The sequence below is a fragment of the Gavia stellata genome, chromosome 4, assembly GCF_030936135.1.
Source record: "Gavia stellata isolate bGavSte3 chromosome 4, bGavSte3.hap2, whole genome shotgun sequence".
Lineage (NCBI taxonomy): Eukaryota > Metazoa > Chordata > Aves > Gaviiformes > Gaviidae > Gavia > Gavia stellata.
This window is the reverse complement of record NC_082597.1, coordinates 57,094,303-57,113,345: the sequence shown is the minus strand read 5'-3', so window position 1 is coordinate 57,113,345 and position 19,043 is coordinate 57,094,303. Positions and strand designations below refer to the sequence as shown.

General features: G+C 37.0%; 1 protein-coding gene across 2 annotated transcripts in view; it reads left to right on the top strand.

Moving 5' to 3' along the window:
- The first annotated feature begins 16,119 nt into the window (after positions 1–16,119).
- The window catches only part of TNRC6B (trinucleotide repeat containing adaptor 6B), a 96,710-nt gene continuing 93,786 nt past the window's right edge, over positions 16,120–19,043 (top strand). For both annotated transcript variants that reach the window (XM_059815942.1, XM_059815941.1), the window contains exon 1: positions 16,120–16,187. In XM_059815942.1, coding sequence (XP_059671925.1) covers positions 16,120–16,187 — 68 coding nt within the window. The remainder of the gene's footprint in view (positions 16,188–19,043) is intronic.

Genomic DNA, 19,043 nt, shown 5'->3' with positions numbered 1-19,043 from the left:
GTCCTAACCACTAAGAATCTTTGATACTTCTCTTCTGGAATCACAAGGGTATAACTTGAGGAACCAAATTTATTGTAGATTGAGGTATACTTGAAGTATTCTGGAGTGTCAGGGATGATGCCAAAATCATCTTTCATGGAGATACCATGAACATCAGGATATAAAGATTTGGATACTGCAAGAATTAACTTTCTTATGGTGCCAGTCTGAAAATAACCTAAAAAGTTATACATGAAGACTCTGTCATACAGTGGAAAACAAATGATATATCATGCTTTATTCCTTGTGAACTGGTTTGGTTCTATAACTGTTTCAGATTTTCTGGCATCCTAGACTGTATAGTATTCTGAGATATCAAGACCAAGCCTTGAAGAGAAAAGGAAGTTTGTTTCTGGTTTTGGAAAAGGAAAAAAAATTGCCTCATGTAGAGCTGAGCAGGTCACTTCAAAGACTAAATAGTTATGTGCTTCGAACTAATTAACATTATGTGAGGTATGATTAGAAAATTTAATCCCTGCAGTCAGGCATAATGAAGAGTGATAGTCTTGCTTTACTCCTATCAATATGATGGCACTGCTTCAAAAGTTGGCCTTCATGCTTGCCTTTGCCACTCTTGAAATGAATGACAGAAATCCAGTGGCAATTTCTTGGTAATTAAGCTTAAGGAAAGTTACTGATGTTCTCAGTCCTCACTTCAATGTTTGTTTCCCCCACTGTTATTAACACATACATTTTTATTTCATTTTGTAATTATTTTTTTCTATTGTGGTAGTTGAGTTGTGCTCTCGTTCTTCTCAATTTTGCATACTTGAGAAGTTTCTACAATTCTTCCCTTTTAGTTTTTTCACAGTGTATTCTTTTGTCATTTATCGGATTGCTTTGCAGCAAAGAGTAGGTTTTGTGCATGCTCTTTCCTCTTCTCTCCCCACCCTGTCCCCCCCTGCCCTATAGGCTGCTTTTGGAGAAACTTACTGTTTTGGCTGTTTTGTTGCCAGGGCTTTTCATCTTAACTGGTTCCATTGTTTGATCTCATAGTTTCTTCCTTGTTGTCAGAAAATACGTTTTCTGTTAAAATGGCATCGACATGGTAAAGACAGCTGGCACCTGTCAATGGCACACTCTTGATTCCAGTAACCGTCTAATATTAGTGCCACAAAGAGGGGAAACAACCTGTACAGAAGTAAGCTTTTTCAAATGAGTGTAGAGTTTTTAAAAGCGTAGTTATTTGGGGCAGATGTAGAAGTCTTATTTGACAGGAATATTGGGTCTATTTTATCGATATGATCTGCCAGTGAATATCATACAGCAAAGTATCCTTTCACTTTATAAAATAGTTGGGGGATGGGGTTTCTGGTTTTTCAGGGTCTCTTTTCCTCCCTTCACAAAAAAGGACAACAACATTTCTACTTGGAACCCCACACCCTCTACTGTTCTTTGGATTATTATTTTTTTAATTATATTTTGTGAATGTTAATTTGCCACTAATGGTTACTAGTCTTTTAACAGCTTTGGTACTCTGAAAATATCAACTAGCACTGAGCTTCTTGTTTGTGGCTGATTTCTTTTCAGCTGTTTTCATCCATCTGTTAAGGATTACTGCATAGACAACACTTAAACTTTGTTTCTCAGTTGTTCCTTTGCTGTAAAATATTGCAGGAGGAAGCTAAAATTTTATGCCTGATTTGAAGTATTTTTAGATTTCTTTCAATATTGGCAGGAGTTTTGAGCTTATGTTGCAAACTTCTTTCTCAAAAAATGCAACTAAAATTTCCATGTCAAATGTAAAACTTCCCCTTCCCCTCCTTGTTGTTCCTTCATCTTTTCAAGTAAAAACCTATGAATTTGCCGGGAGGGTGGGACTTTGACCTAAGTAATTTATAGAAAGGTATTTATGAATCATGGTTTTGATTCAGTGTTATAGAAGGAAAAGGAGGAAGAATAGCTAGTTCTGTCCTTTTAGTGTTTTGTATGATAAAAATCTAGGTACACAAAATTTTGATGAAAAATATGGCTGCACGGGATTTGTAATAATGCTCAACTCCTTGTAAGTACAGGAAAAGGGAAAAGATTCTCTACTATATGGTGTTAGATAAATGTATTCTTATTCAAAGTTTTTGTTCATATTTATAGAAATAATTATTGAACTGAATAGGTAGTCTACAAATTAGGCTACTTTTCTGTACTCAGTGGCTTTTTCAAAACCAGTGACACAAACATTGGGAATTGTCCTGTTGTTCAGTCTCACTGTCCAATGCCACTTATCAAGCTGTCTTGATGTTACCTGTTAATCCTTGTTTTATTTCCTTTCTAGTTGCCATCCTGTTCTCATCTGTCAACATGAATCTTTCCCTTACATTATTGCCTGCCTGTTTTCATCCCGGCTAATTCTTATTTTTCTTGCCTCTTGGTGTCTAACTGTGAACTAGCATTTGCCTTCTGTTTAAATCACTCTTCAGAACTCTGTTGGCACTGGCTATGGTTTGTTTGGTTTTTTTTTAATCCTGAAGCATTCACATGGAAGTCATGAGAAGGTTAAGTAGTATTAGAAACTTACTCAAGTATCTAAAGCTCTTGCTGTTATTTCATATATGTTGAGAATAAAGAAACATCAGCCTGTCTGAGTAGTATTTGTATTTGATCTGTTAAGTTACATGTTTTTGTATTTAAAAACAGAAGCTTAAAATTCAGAAGGAAGTGTTGTTAGAAGGGAGTGTTGCCAGTCAGGAGGTATCTTTCCTACAAGCACGAGTGTTCCACTAACTGCATTTATAGGTAAGTTATGCTCAGTTTTTGATAGTGGATGCTGCTTGATGCTGACAATACTGCAACAGCTAGGCTGGTGCTTGGATAGTTAACACAGCATTGAAAACCTTGATGCCTGTATTTCTGGGGCTTGTAATACTACTTAGTGATACAGAACTGGGTTTCTATTCAGATGGCACTAAATAATTTAAAACATCCAGGCTGAAGGCCTATACAGTAATGAAAGGAACAAAATGTTTTGTCACTGTAATTAAAAAAAAAGGAAAAAGCAGTTTTCCAGTCTAGTACTGGCCTGGTACATGGTGCTTTCAGGCTTGATGGTTTCTCCGCAGTATGAATGTCTGCTGCTCTTGAAAATTTTGGCTTGTTACAAAGAGGTGAACTTTAAACCTCAGTGTACTTTCTTGTGAATACCTGACAAGTCAGAGTAGGTTTCATTTTACTCATGTAGCTGTTGTCTCTCCATTAGGACCAGGGAAGTAGTTTTATTTTGGGTTTTTTGTTTGTGTTGTTTGTTTTTGGTTTTTTTAAATCACTCACCATGTTTTCAGAATGTATTAGTTTATTAATTTTTGATGTCTGCTGGTGGGTTACTTGTGAAGCTTCCAGCATTTCTTTCCCTGATATACAGGGTATGTTTCCATCATTTTTCTGGAACATGAATTGTAGGAGCAGCTAGTCTTTCTAATGCTGACCTACAACTATACTAAGTTCCTAGAGTCTTTGTACAAATTATCTTGTAAAGCCTTTTAGGAGTAGAGAGGTATTCTGCCTAACAAGACAACTTACGTGTCTCCCGAAAGGTGGCAACTTAAGAACTGGTATGAGTACAAAGACAGTTTTTCACAACAGAAACTGATGTCATCTTCATTATGCTCTGCTAGCCTGAAAATGTTACAACTCTTCAGGAGAGTAATTTCAAAACCAAAATCTTTGCATATCGTGTATTTAAAAAAAAAAAAAAATCCTTTAATCTCTCAGTAAAAAATAAAATTACTTTAAATCTTCGGTTAATAAAGTAGTCCTCCCTTTTAATGACATGTTATTAAAGCTTGTAAAAATGTTATGGCATACTCCTCTTGTTTTAAAAATAAGTTAACATAGTCCATCAAGGGGAGCAGAAATTTTGGGTTAGTTTTTCTCTTGAACTTTAACACTGTGGCCAACAAAAGAACCTAATGACACTTTCAATAAAAAACACTGCACTTTCTACATGGCGGGGGGGAACTGCTTGTGAGTTTATAACTTTGAATTTCAAAATTTCAACGCATTGTAGCAGAGAGCTATAATTATGGTATGTGGTTTAACCCCAGCTGGCAACTAAGCACCACACAGCTGCTTGCTCACTCCTCCCAGTGAGATGGGGGGGAGAATCGGAAGGGTAAAAGTGAGAAAATGCATGGGTTGATATCAAGACAGTTTAATAATTAAAAAGAAAAAAAGTAAAAAAAAAACCCACACAACCAACAGAGAGGAAAACCAAGAAAAAACAAGTGATGCAAAACAAAACCAGTTGCTTACCACCAACCAACCAATGCCCAGCCAGTCACTGAGCAATGGTAGCCCCTGCCAGCCCCCACCCCCACCTCAGTTTTATTGCTAAGCATGATGTTACATGGTATGGAATATCCTTTTGGTCATTTGGGGTCAGCTGTCCCAGCTGTGTCCCCTCCCAACTTCTTGTGCACCCCCAGCCTACTTGCTGCTGGGGCAGTCTAGGAGCAGAAAAGGCCTTGACACTGTGTAAGCACTGCTCAGCAATAACTAAAACATCAGTGTGTTATCAGCACTGTTTTCAACACAGATCCAAAACATACTAGCTACTATGTAGAAACTTAACTCTATCCCAGCCAAAACCAGTACAGTACGTTATCAGGGTCTACTGGCTTTATAAAACAGCAGTTATAAACAAGGTAAAATAGTTGAGGGCTTTGCAAAAAAGAATGTGGAATTAAACAGACAGTGCTACTTGAACTATTGTAAAGGAAATAGTGTTGATAGCTTAGCTGCTTGGACATCTTTAAAGAAATTCAAGATCAAGTGCAAGATTTTGCCAGTTGGGTGTACAGTTGCTGTTTCTTACAGAGTCAAGATGGATTACTCATTTGAAACCTACTTACCCATAGTGAAGACTGCTAAAATATAGATACCAAACTGAAAGATGACTCTCTCTGTTTTCTAATCTCAGAATACCCTGAAGTGCTTCTGAAGCACAAAAGACAGGGTTAATACAATCTTGTATTTTCTTTCCCTTGGAAAATACCATCATCTGCCAAATTGACTTGGAGATCTGTAAGAACTGTCATCATACAGTCCTTTGATCCAGCCTTTTCATATGTACAGTTCACGTGGAGGAAATTTAATGGCATGGAATGGCATTGCAGTGAGCAGGTGTGTATCTCTGCTTTCTAAAGGAAAAAAAATGCTTCAGTCTTAAATAAAACTCAGTTTAAACTCACCTTTTCTATTCTTTTAAAGGGTCTTCATAAATGTTTTCTTGGGTTTTTTCTCAACCAATAGCATCTCTTCTTCAGTTGATTACAGCAGTTTATAATACTTTGCAAAACAGAAAAAAAGCAAATAATATTTGCTTAAGAATTAGAAAAAGCAGTTCTGCGTTTGAGAGCTAACATGGTATAGTCCCACTGATTTTGGAGACAGAGACAGTCAGGGACATTGCTTTGTGGCTTAGCTTACGACGTGTCTCTTCTCATGCAGGTGTACTATTGGCACACAATTTGAGGGGTTTCTACCTTGTCACAATATTGCCTTTTGGTCTCTTTCCATTCAGTATTGGCTTTACAGAGTCGTTGGCAGTGGTTGTAGTCCATATCAATGTGACAGAGTTCTATATAATCAGCCACTTAAACCAAAATCTTGTAGATGTGAAAATATTGAGAAATGTTTTCCATCTTACTGTCTTATGGCAGACTGAGGGTATAGATATTTGGGGAGAAATTTGCACCACGGACAGTAAAAGCTTACTTTACCCTTCCAAATCATTTGTAGTCTGATTAGTTTGGCTGAGTCATTGAAAGGTATAAAACTCACTGGTCTTGTTGACTACATACATTTGCATGACCCTACAAGGACAATTTTGTTTTCAGTTGGTGAACTAGATGGGTATGAGTTTGTTTCAGTTCCTCAAAATTTTTTCTTCTCTCATTGGGTGTGGAAGAAGTGGATACAGGGTTTGTGGAGAAGACCTTTTTTTTGTGTGTGGACAACTAAGGACATTTGAACTCTGCAAAAAGGCATTGTGCAATATCAGTTCCCCTGAGGGTAAAAGCAACATTAAAACCATGTCAACATTTCCTGTCACTTGTTTGAAGTCTGCTCACTGAGACATTTAGATAGTAAAGAAGACAGTGTATTACGAAGAAGGGCGAATGTAATAGTTGTCTACAGATGCAGTAAGCCTGTGTGGAATTAAGTTGCTAAGAAATGTTACAGAAGTGCTCTGAAATTATATTGGTAGGTTTCAACAGATACAGAGAATTCCACATGTGATTCCTAGAGAAAGAAATTATTCCTGTGGCGTTTGAGTTTTTTGTTTGAGGACAAGTTGTAACGTATGCAAGCAAGAAAAGCCCAGGTTCTGCCCCAGAGATGAGTGAGTGTTTTAATGGTTTGGTGGTCTGTCAGATATCTAACAATTTTAGTAATCCTGAGAAATTTGGAAAAACTATACAAGCAAGCAGTATTGTCTGTGGCTCCCTTGTGACTAAAATGAGTTTGGATTTACATTCTGATAACTGGAGAAACTGGAAAGTAGCTGTACGCTGTGAGTGCGAATAGCCTGTATTCCTTCTCCTTTTTGACAGTGGTCAAAAGTTGGATGCCTAAGACAGGCTTAAAGCAGGGTTTATATATACTTAGAACAGAATTGCTCTCAGCCTCCAGCTCTTTGTTGCTCAGGAACTTTCTGGGCCACTGGCAGTTTCTGTGTGTTTAGAATCCACACAATAGATTTCTCTTCTGTGAACACAGAAAAGAATGTTAGTTCTTCTTTCTCTTCCTTGCCTCTCTAATCAGATCTCTTAAGGCAGAATAATTTCAGCACCTCTTTGCGTGTGCCTGGTTTTATGTCATTTTCAGTCACTCCTAACAAACAGCAGAAAATGGATTTGTGGCAGTGAAGGTGATTGAATGTGTAGTGCAGAAGTGTAATTTAGTTTTAAGTAATTGATTATCATCTGCTTTCTTGAGCCATTAAAAATTCTTTTTGTTGTGTTTGCCCATTGTCCTTTTGTGGCAATGCATCATCTAGCTTTCCAAATCTAAGTGGAAGAGAGCAGTTAACATGTTTTCTCTCTTCTCTGTCAGGGTGGTTAATAATGTGTATATCAAAATACCAGCCACTTACAGATGTCAGTTTAAACTGCTATAAATTGTTTATGTGTGTCTGCACCATAAATAGTAAATTAACTGTAAAACGAGTTGGCTAAATAGAGTCATTAGGCTGCATGTGAGTGGCTGTTCAAAGTAGTGTGGGGTGGTGTGAACTGTTCAAGTGCTTTCTGGTCAGACTTTTCCCCTAAATGGAAAATGTAAAAGATTTGTTATGGAAGTGTAAAAGGTTTTTTCAGAGTTGCGGAAGTTAGCAAGAGTTTGTGGCTTGTGAAATGCTAATGATCTTTAGCTGAAGAACAATACAGAAAATTAGTTAAATAAAAGATTGCTCATGTCTTACTAAATTCAGATTTTCCTGGGATCCATACTATGTACGTACAGAACACTAAGAAATGGATGGAGTTCGTCATCAACTGTGGTGCAGGAAAAGGAGAGCACTTTTGCTTACATTCAGTGTTTTATGCACTTTGTGTCTGAGATTGCTGATCTATTACTCAAAGCTGCCTTGGCAGCTTCAGAGTTGAAGTTTTCAAGTGCCATTTCTAGATATCCTGTCATACTATAACTTGAGTGACTTAAACATCTTCGGTGGTTGAAGGTGTTACCAGCAAGACAGTATCTTGCTGCAAACAACTAGGTAGTTCAAATTGCCTTCACAGCAAGACTCAGATGAATTCTATATAAGAACTGATGTACTTGAAATTCTTTGCAGCTAAGTAATGCATTTAAAAAAAAAAAGATTTTAATTAAGTAAACTTTCTTATCTGTACAGTACGGAATGTGGCTCGGGTTCTGACCTTTTTAGCATTTCCAAAGTGTGACCGTTGTTTTCATGATATTCATAGAACTATTTGTTTTAAGCTTAGCAGGGAATTCATGTCAAGCTGCTGGGTATGTCACAGAATATTAGATAACATAAACATTTTAAAAATTACATAGAAAATGGGGTATAGGTTATTTCTGCAAGTGCAGGTGCTTAATTAGTGACAGTTGGAAGTAGAAGTAAAACTTCTAGTCTTTTAACCACTGCTACAGATTTGATGCTTATTTAGGTGAAATATAAATTACATATTCTGAGTTAAATAACTTCTCTGTTATTAATGATTAATTGAGCCGCCACTGATAATATGTCCTATTGTTCTATAAGGATGATGCACATTTTAATGATGGTATATGTTAATGTGCTGGCATTTATAGTTAACATTGTAACATTTCATTGAGTCAGGAATTAAAGTACCATTAGGCTGCATATACCAAACATAAGCATTAGATTAATAATTTTAAAAAGTAATTATACGTGTTTAAGTGTGTTAGCATTCAAAATTATTATCAGAGAGTACTGAATGTGATATGCGACTTAGCAGTAGGATTACGTTAGTAAGTTTTCACTTCTCTTTTTACTAACAGGAAAACCAGTTAGGACTATGTAATGGTAATAACATTGAAATGCTCAATCTAGATGTTGATGAGAAACTTCAAGAAAATAGTCAGTAGGCTAGGAGATGGTTCACATCTTGTGTTGGTATTTTTTGTATATCGAGACTGCACTACGGCAAAATTGAGAGGGAAAAAAAAAGGTAGAAATAGGTTCAAATGAAAATTTAGTACCATCACAATGCTGTACAATACAACAAATCCTGAAAGAGAACAAAAAGTCACATAATTTTACATGCATATCTTGTTTCTAAGACTTTCCTGTGTGTCGTTCAGAAAAATACTATGCTCTTTCTCATTTTAGGAGCTGTTTTTTCCAATTATTTTCTTTCTTTTAAGTTTAAATCACTATTTTTAAGGTGTGGGGGTTTTTTTACTGCTTTCATCTGTGTACTGAAATCAATGTTTAATCTAAAAAGTGTATTTTGGGGCTAATTTCGCTAAGCAGTTTGTGCTATCTATGCATATTTTGAGATGTTAGCTTAACACTAATTTATTCCTAAGAAAATTATTAAAGCGTTTGCAGTGAAATTGCATTGATTTTTATTAAAAGAAGTTCAATTAAAAATCTATTCTGTTGCTAATGAGTAAAATTTTCCCCGATACAGTTTGTCCAAAGTGCTCATAATAAAGCCAGGCAGAGAGGTGACTCAAATATCCTTTCATTTGCAGTAGCGATTACATTTTGCTAGACCTCAAATTGTCTCAGATATTTCTGACAAGTTCTTCTAACTGCTTGGCATTTATAGGGCTTCCACCACTGTTAGCAGTAGTGACTAGTGACTAATTGCTTGTATTTTAACGATTAATTAGGTTGTGCAATTCTACTTAAAGCAAGTATTAGTGAGACAAAGGAAATGCTGATGGACTGTTTACAGCAGTACTGTTGCTGCTGATGGTTGGGAAGGTGCACTGGTGTTAAAGCAGTGATAAAACACCGAATTTATCAGTCTTAAGCTGGGCCTGCAGTAGGCAGTGATAAAATTAGCAGGTAACATAAGGCACTGGAAATAAATTGCCATAACCTGCAGAAAGCAGCTTTTGACCTTGGCTGGTCCTCGCCGGAGTCTAGTTGTATGCCAGATAAAGTTTTCAGTTCATGTGTGTTTTGAGATGCTAGTGAATGAAAAATCATAAGAGTCTTCATCTCCTGTTCACTCAGGTGACTGGTTGCAGTCATCTTCTAAAATAGAAAAGAAAAAAAAGAATTACAGCTGTGACAAGGAACTATTGAATGAGTGGGAAAATGCAGTGATAGTAGCTCTCTGATGAAGCTGCATTAGTATGTTTCTATCTGAAGACAAAATACTGTTTAAAATTAATAGCTTTTCATAACAAGTATAGGATTTCTTACAAGCATCTATCTTTTTTTCCTGGTAAAATGTTTGGTTTCTCTTATGCTCAGTTCAGTTTTCGTGGGCTAGGATATCTAATTGAAGGTGTTAAATCTTGTTAGGAAAATGTGCTTTTGGACATCAGGATTCAGGAAAGATGAGGCTTTTGCCCTTGACTGACCCTTCAAAGTGTGGCTGACTTTACCTAGGAAGTCCAGGTTAGGCTTACTCATTAATCAAATCCATTAGGTTCTCATTGAAGATATTTTTAGAAAGAGTAGTATGAAACTGTAGTAACAGGTGTTGCACTTCTTGGGGGGGGGAGTAATAGTGTTTACAAAATGAAATATACCAGAAGGAGCTTAGACATAATAAACTAAGTATTGTGTGTCTAGTTGTGAATAGCTTTTTTTAACTTACATAAACCAATTTGTCTTTTATTATTTAGAACACTCAAATGTATAAACTTTTTGTCAAAATTTAGATATTTACAGGTACCTGGATTTTTAAGGAAGAAAAGCCTTGAAATAATAAAATACGGAGTTTGACAACTTGCCGTTCCTTTTTTTTTAAAATGCAAGTTTTCTGTTGACTTCCCCCTTGCTGTTTAAGGGTCTATTTCTAGCTCCTGTTTCCATCTGTTAGAATCTTGAAGCCTTCTCCATAGCTTGCCAGGAGAAACAGGTGTGGAGTGCACTTCCTTTGATTCCTGCTCTTGGAATCAATGGCTCCCTCTGCAGTCCTTTTAAGAGAAACTAAACTCTCAGATCCTCTGCCATTCCACCTTTTCTTCTTTCCTTGGGAGGAATACAATAGGTACAAGAGTTTTGTCTTACCTCCACTTTCCACTCTTCTACATATTCAGGACAACTGCATTTGCTATGTATGGTGAAAGTCAAGAGAGAATAAAGACTTAGAATATGCCTTTTCAGAATTCTTGCAGTTAACCATATCTGTTGTGGTTGCTGTATACTGTGTATGGCTGAAACTTAGTGAGGACTCCAGGGTCCAGCTTCCTTAAAAAGAAGACTAAAAGAGTGCTGGATGTGATACAGTGATGATAGGGTGAAGAGAAACTGGGAGATTAGTGGGGAAGAAATATGCATAGGAATTTTACAAGAACCGTGGGTGGCAGAGAAAAATAATATTTTCAGCTAACTGTGGCTGTGATGTGCTGCTCCTCTCTTCAGTTCATCCTCAGGTAGTCACTTAATCAAAAATTTAAAATACCATGTTTTCATCCTTTCTGCAATGGGATGTTACTATTGTCATTAGGAAAGTAAGACCTAAATATTTTAAGTACTTTTTTCAGATCTCAAAAATAACTCTAATGAATAGATGGCTAGGCCTAAGAACTAATTTTAGGAAGATGTAAACAATGTCCATGGAATTCTACTGGGGCAGTTTGCTCATTAATTGTTTTCAGAAGGCTCTTTGTCAGATATATCTCTTTGAATTAAGATGAACTACCCAGTAAAGCAATTTTTACTTTTAAATGTCAGGGAAAGCTGGAAATTGATATTACTTTATAAGCTTATTCTAGAACTTTTAGGACACTGACTAAAACTGTGTAGCATTTTCTAGCAAAAATCTTAAAAACTGCAAATTTCAAAGTGAAAAAATACAGATCACTGATCATGAAATTGTTTACCATATGCAGGCAAGCAAAAGAAAGTTAGAGGCAAGGTTCTGCAAAAAGAGAAATGCAAAAATTGCTGCACTGGATCAGGCCTGTGGAATGATCTTATATATATATAACTTCCTCTTTCACTTTGTAAAAATTATCTCATCGCCAGAAATGTAAAAGCTTGTGTTGCTATTGTTTTGTAATCCTCTAATACACAAATAAATCTTCATACATGTAGTTATATAAAACATAAAATCCACAAGGACTTGTGAAATTCATTGTTGCCATTTGTTTGTACAACTGATTTTTTGTCTGCTTAACAGTATATTTTCCAAATAATTTTATATCCTCTTATTTTTTATTTTTTTTTGTGAGTGGGTTAGATTTTATTTATATTGTGGTAGCAAAGGGGTAATATTTGTTACAACACTGTCAAACTGTGCTTTTTTTGTGTATGCCTCAGTCATGTCATCTTGCATTGAGGGAGATCTGCAGTCCAAATGTTGCATTTTATTCATGTAAAATCTTTCCTCTGCTTCAGACCTTTATTTATTCTGAGCTCCCGCATTTTTGGAGTGTTGTGGAGGGGTTTTGAGCCTTCACTGGCTGTACTCACAGGTGGTATTCTAAAAGAGAACATACTATGGTTCTGCTACAGTCACTTCAGAATTTCTTTCTGTATTACTGTTTGGCATAATTTAGTTTTTCTTGGTAGTTCTTTTATTTTTGGTTTTTTGATTATGTAACTTTCTAAGATATTTTTCTTAGACCTTTACACACTGAAGTGCAGGTTCTTGCTGGGTTGGGAATTTGGTAGGGGTTTTTTTCTCCTATATATTACCTCTCAACAGTAAATGAATCTGTTCCTGTGTTTATAGGATGGCTGGGAAATTCAGGTTGGAAGGGGCTTCACGAGGTCCCTAGTCTGACCTCCTGCTCAAAGTAGGGTCTGCAATGAGGTCAGACCAGGTTATGAGGGATTTTATCCAGTCTGGCCTTGAAAAGCTTGAAGGAGGGAGACTACAAAACTTCTCCAATCTATCTATTCCAGTGCTTGACTGTCCTCGTGGTGAAAATGAGTCATTTTATATCCAGTCTGAACTTCTCTTGTTTCAACTTATGCTCATTGTTTCTTGTCCTGTCACGGTGCACCACAGTGGTGATCCTGACTCCTTGCTGACCTACTTGTAGATACAGACAGGCTGCTGTTAGGTCTCTCCAAAGCCATCTCTTCTACAGGCTGAACAGCCTCTCCTCACAGGGCAGGTTGCTCTGGCTCCCTGAGCATCTTGGTGGCCTACTGCATCCACTTTATGGATGTATTTCTTGTATTGGGGGGCCCAAAATGAGGTGCATTAGACCATATCTGGAATAATAAGCACTGAGAAGAGGTGATAATAAGTTCCCTCATCTACTGGCAAGGCTTTTCTTAATAAAACCTGCGATACTGTTGACCTTTCCTGTCAGGGCACACTGCTGGCTCATGATCAGCTTGCTATCTGCCAAGACCTTTTCCACAGAACTGCTCCCCACTCAGTCTCCAGCCTGTATCTTTGCCAGGGCCTCTCAGGTGCAGGGCTTTGTGTTTTTCCTGTCTGAATTCATACGGTTTCTGTAAGGTCCATTCCTCCAGTCTGTCTAGGTCCATGTGAATGGCAGCCCTCCCCTTGGACATGTTGACTGAACATCCTCACCCCACTTAAGTATTATCTTAAAATTCTGACCAAAGTACACCTTACCGGTCCTTCAAGTCATTGGTAAAGTTTTTAATGGACTTGTCGTAGGGTAGACCCCTGCAGCACTCCACTTTATACCAGCCTCCAGGTAGCATGCAGAGCAGTAACCGTTATCCTCTGAGCCTGACCAGCCAACTGTTGCCTACCAGTCTAGTTGTTCATCCATTCTAAAAAGATGTATTTTTTCTCTAGGTCACTAATACTCAATTTCCTGAAGTTCACATGTCCTCTTTTAGTGTCTTGATGCATTTTATTGTTAGCTTTTTTATCAGTGAAAATCTACCAATTAATCTTTATTTTGCGTATTGAACAGTTTCCATGTTCATGAGCACTTTCTCTCTCTACCTAATTTTCTTGTTGAACTTCTCGTGAGAAACCTTGTCATTGCCTTTCTCTAAGTTACACAAAGCCCAGCTCTCTTTTTCAGTGCTGACATAATCATTCCATATCTTCCTCAGTTTTTCATAATGCAGATTTTGGTCATTTCAGATACTTGAAGTAGAGCAAGCTGATAATATTTCTTAAAGTAGATAGGGTTTTCTAGTGGCTTTAAAACAGATTGTGCCTGGACCTACAACCTTCTTGTTTCTGGCTTAGGTGATTCGTTGTTCTTAATTACTTGCCCACTTCTCTTTGAAATGGTAATTTTGATAGATATGCATGCTAGATGATAATGTGTCTGCAACAGCTATGTTACTAGTATTCTTCATATAAAATTCATATTAAAGCAACAGTTTTATTTGCAGTACTTCAGCAATTGCCTTGTCCTGGTGGTGGTCTACTAGATGTTCCAGTTCTCATTCAAAGTTCTTGTTTATGATCTAATAAAATAATTTCCCTTTCCTTTCCAAGTTTTTGTTGGTTTTAAAATAATTCCCTTTTTATACTTCAGTTTTTATATCTCCTTTTCTACAGCTTCATTAAATTGAATTTCTATTTTATATGGGAATCTTCTTAGTGTAGCACTATATGTGCTGTAAGTAGTGCTTCTTTACTCCCAAAGGCTGTATTTCATCTTTCTTCCCAGTAGTGGCCACAAACTATTCCCTTGCTTATTATTGCATGAATTGTATTTGTCTCATACCAGCAACAGGCTAAAATGCCTCCTGATTTCAGGTTGTGTAAGAGTAACTCTTAAACATTTACCCTCACTCGCTGTTCTGCTATGTGGCCACAAATCTGTAGCTATTTTACCAGTTGTCATGCTTGTGTTTTAACATCCGCAACAACAGAATTAGTGGAATGAATACTTTTCAGCTAGACAGTTTTGAGTCCAGATGTTAGAGCTCTTGAGATTCAGATGCAGACTGAGGTGCAAATAGGTTTCAGTGTGTCTGATATGGTGGGAATACACGGATAAAAGTTGGAGTTATTTACAAAACTGTAATGCAAAATTTTCTTGCTTTCAAACATTGCTTTTAAATGAAAATACCGTTTTGACTGTGGATCGCATGGGTACGTGTTTACAAATGTGAAATTACCTTGCACGTATTTGATTGACTGTCTTCTGGATATCATTACCACCTTATAGTTCATCAGTTTCTTGGTTCATTTGTGGTTTTGCTTAGGGCTGTGTCTGTGCAGCCAAATAACGTAATTTCAGTTATCTTTGTTAGATGTCAATATGCAGATAATGTTTTTTGTCAATATTTTTGACCTGCCAACAAGATCAAGGTACAAATGAGTAAACTTGACTCCTTTTGGGGGGAGGGTAGGGGCACGAGAGAAAGTGGCTGCTGGATTTTGTTTTGGTTTGGTTTTGTGGTTTTTTGCTCCTTCAGAGACTGACTAAACAATGTTATCTTTACTGACTGAATAGTGCTTCTCTCCTCTTTACAGTTTAATGTAGTGGATCCTCTTTACTGACTGAATAGTGTGCTTCTCTCCTCTTTACAGTTTAATGTAGTGGATCATGGATTTATGTGTGATTATGATTTAGTTGCTTTGTTGTATGGCTTATTGAGTATTGCAGTGTGGCCTGTTTGCTGGCTTCACATGAAGTAGAGCATTGCTAACTGTATATCTGGATGTTTATATAAAATACTAAGTGCATGTGTTGAATTTTTGTGTAAAGAGAATATTTTGCTACCTGTGCAAGAAATTCTGGCTGAATTAAGTAATTAAATGAAGAGTGCGTAAATAATTAATGATCAAATGTAATATAACTCTTCTTTCTGGCCAAAGAAATTACTGAAAATGCATGCTCAAACTGTATTTTAAAAGCAAACAATTAAACAGAAAACTTCCTTAGTGCCCTTGGAATCTTTTAACATGTGAGCCAAAGGAAATGCCTACCTTATGTTGTCATTGGAACAGCATCTACTTGAGGTTCCCTTAGGCCTCTTTTTTTACCCTGCTAAGCAAGCTATGCATGTGCAGTGAAAGGCTTTTTTTTATGTATAAGTTATTTTTCACAAGAAGTACTCTGCTTTCACAGCAGTTTCTGTCTATGGTTAATAAGGTTTCTTTGAAAATTCTGATTTTTCTCCAGAGATGTTGATAGATGTAACTTTTTTTATTCCTGCTTTATATGTAAGGAAGAAATGGTAGAAGTCACACTTACTCAGAATGACAAAGGAAGTGCATAACAGAGCAAAACTTAGAACCTAGATACCCTGACTGATAGTCTTCTGCTATAGCCATTAAATAATTCTTTTTCCCTTGTAAGATTTTCTGAAAATTGTGCTATAAAATTATACCATAGCAATGGGGTTGGAGATGTACATATGTTACTAAGAAACTACATGATCTGTTCTGGACCAGCCACTGTGATAAAGTGGATGTCTTAAGTTGTTGCGTATGGATAAGGGCCACTTTAGGTGATGTGCGTTTTGCTCCGCCGATTTCTGACCTGCAATGCTTGCCTTTGCAGATGGAACATGAGGATTTTGTAATGGAGGGGCATGGCAAGACTCCACCTCCTGGTGAAGAAAACAAACAGTGAGTCACACGTTTATTTAAAAAGGGCCTAACCATAGTAAATGGTGTGAAGCACTCATGTTTAAATGTGCTGGGAGCATTGTTTGTTCATTTGGTGCTCGCCCTTTTGGTTCTTTAAATATCCATATTTAATAGTGGATAGTGGCTGGAAAAAAAAGCAAGATGTTGACTTGCCTTAGATTTAAAAGCATAGAAGTATGCATTGCAATTTCAGAAGGTAAAGCAGAAGTTGTTGTAAAAGGGATAATCATTCTGGAAGCTTGGCACTGAGGTAGTGAGTTTGTACATGAAGTTTTTATGTAGCTCTTCACTAAAATAATGTGAAATATGATGGAACCAGGGCCTTCCTTTTGGTGTGCATATGGTAGATTGGTCTTCTTTTGAAATACGAGCCTTACTTCTTTAGAATGCGTTTTAATAAAGGAACAGAAATTGTAAACAAAATGCTCTTTCAAGGATGAAAATTTAAGATGCTGGTATGCGATGCTTTAGGGAAAGAAGCTTGATCAGAGAAGAAAATGACAGATTTCCATTAGCAAAAGGCACATAAAAATGGCTTTTTCATGCGATTTCAAACTGAAATCCAGTAATGGTTGGGGTTTTTTCCTGGGTTTTTGTTCAGATGGGAAGAACAGAGCCTTGTCCTAGAAGTGTTGCAGTGATGGTTGTCTTTAGTTAATGCAATGGTAATTAAATTTTTATATCATAATTAACTGTTTTCCTGACCTGCCCTTTGGAGCAAGCAAGAAGATGGTCTTTGGGAAATGCACAGCACAGAAATCTTTTTTTTTTCCTTTGCCTAATTGGATGTCTCCTCACGAGAAGGTGGAAGTTCTTATTGATCAGCAATACACTTCTTGCAGAAGGGCTGGGATTTGACTTGGGGTGAAGGTTTTCCTTGCCTTCTAGATGAGCTGGCAACTGTTAAGTCCACTGCCTCTGCAAGAGGTAGAAACCATTTCTAAGGTAGCCAAGATGAGTTCAGGGAAGTTCTAGTGCTGAATATGCACATTCTTTCCATCCTGGAAGTAAGCCAAACTTCTCAAAGTAATTGCTGCTATTTCTTTCTATTCAGACTGCGCAACTGACTGTGGTACCAAGACATACGAAGCTTATAGAAATAGAAATTTTCAGAAAGTTCCAGAAGAAAAATCAGTGTAGAAATAAAAAGTAGGAGTTATATTTCTGCTCTTCTGAATTGTTTCTTTAGATATCTAGTAGTATAATGAAACACGTTATTGTAGTGAATAATATGAGGGATGGTGCATTGGATTTGTTATAGCCTCGTGTTTGCTGTCTTATTTTAGGTGCAAGTGAAAGCTAGAATTACTTTACAGTTGACCTGATTTCTAATTAGAGCTTTTCAAGTGCCTTAGAACATTAGCTGTCTTTTCTCCAAAACTGTGGTTATTAGAAAGAGAATGAGATTAGTGATAGGCAGGATTTTTATTTTTTTAACTAATAAATTTGTGTTCTGGTGGCATCTGGGATCTTGTCATACAGATCTTGGCCTAAGAAGTATAATTCCTAATATTGTTGTTAATAATATTTTGATAAAAGATTGAAGGTGCAATTTTAGTAATGCAACTAAGAGATGAAGATACTTGTAAGAGATGAAGATACTTGTTTTGTGCAACTGTAGCATTATGCCATCAAAATTCTATTTTGGGTATTGCTTTTAAATTTAAATCGATCACTTGAATCTTTTTCTACCTGCAATCTCAAATTTTCAACTACCTAACAAAATTGTCTGCCTTGGTAGAGCTTAACTCTTGCTGTAAGTGACGTTGATCTGGCATCTGAGATAAACAAATGATAATCACAAAAATGATCAGTAATTTGTGTTCTTAAGTGACTCCAAAAAGCTGCATTGATTTAAAATCTTTTGCTGTAGATCACAAAAGAAGAGGAGAAAAAAATCTGAAATTGCCTCTTCATATTATTAGTTACTTGCTTTAGGGATTAGTTGTACATCCTGGAGTGGGTCTAGAAGTGCCACAGAGAGGGACTGGAGCATCTAGCGTAGGAGGAGAAGCTGAGAGAGCTGTGACTGATTAGCCTTGAGATGAAAAGACTTGGGGGAGGATCTTATCAGGTATCTATACACATGGATGAGGGGAATAAGGAAGACTGAGCCAAATTCTTCACAGTGGTGCCTGGTGGAGAGGCGAGAGGCAATGGGCATAAACTGAAGTACAGGAAACTCCACTCAAACATAAGGGGGAAAAAAACTTTTTTTTTTACTGTGAAATGTGGTCAGACCTTTAGAACAGGTTGCCTGGAAAGGCTGTGCCTTCTTCATCCTGTAAGATATTCAAAACCCAGCTGGACACAACCCTGAGCAGCCTGCTGTAGTTAACCGTACTTTGAGCAAAGGGGTGGGATTGATCTCAGAGATCCCTTCCATCTGCAGTGATTCTGCGTATCTGTATTTACTGTTGTCCTCTTAGTTGGTTTGAAATAAAATTGGAGCTTGTTAGTGAAAAGTAGATTTTAAGTTTGAATGTAGAGTCAGATGTTCACTACAGAAATAGCTGCAGTAACTGAAGATGCTTCCTTCCCTTTCCAGCTCTTCATCAGACTTCCTAGAGTTTACTGCCTCTACAGTTATGCAGATAGGATTATTTTTTTTGAGTGCTTCTAATTTGCTTTCCAGAAACGTTGGCCATATTAATTTAATTGCCTTTCATAGGCAGCCTGATCTGGGTAACTCTGTACTGAGATTGTTGAGGAAGTAAGTATTCAGAAGACTGAGTTCAGCAACTGACCTGTGAGGGAGCTAACTTGCACCAGAGTGCTGGAGCAGTCTGCAAGTGTTAACCTCCTAGGCAAGCCCAGTAATTTCTTAACTGCATT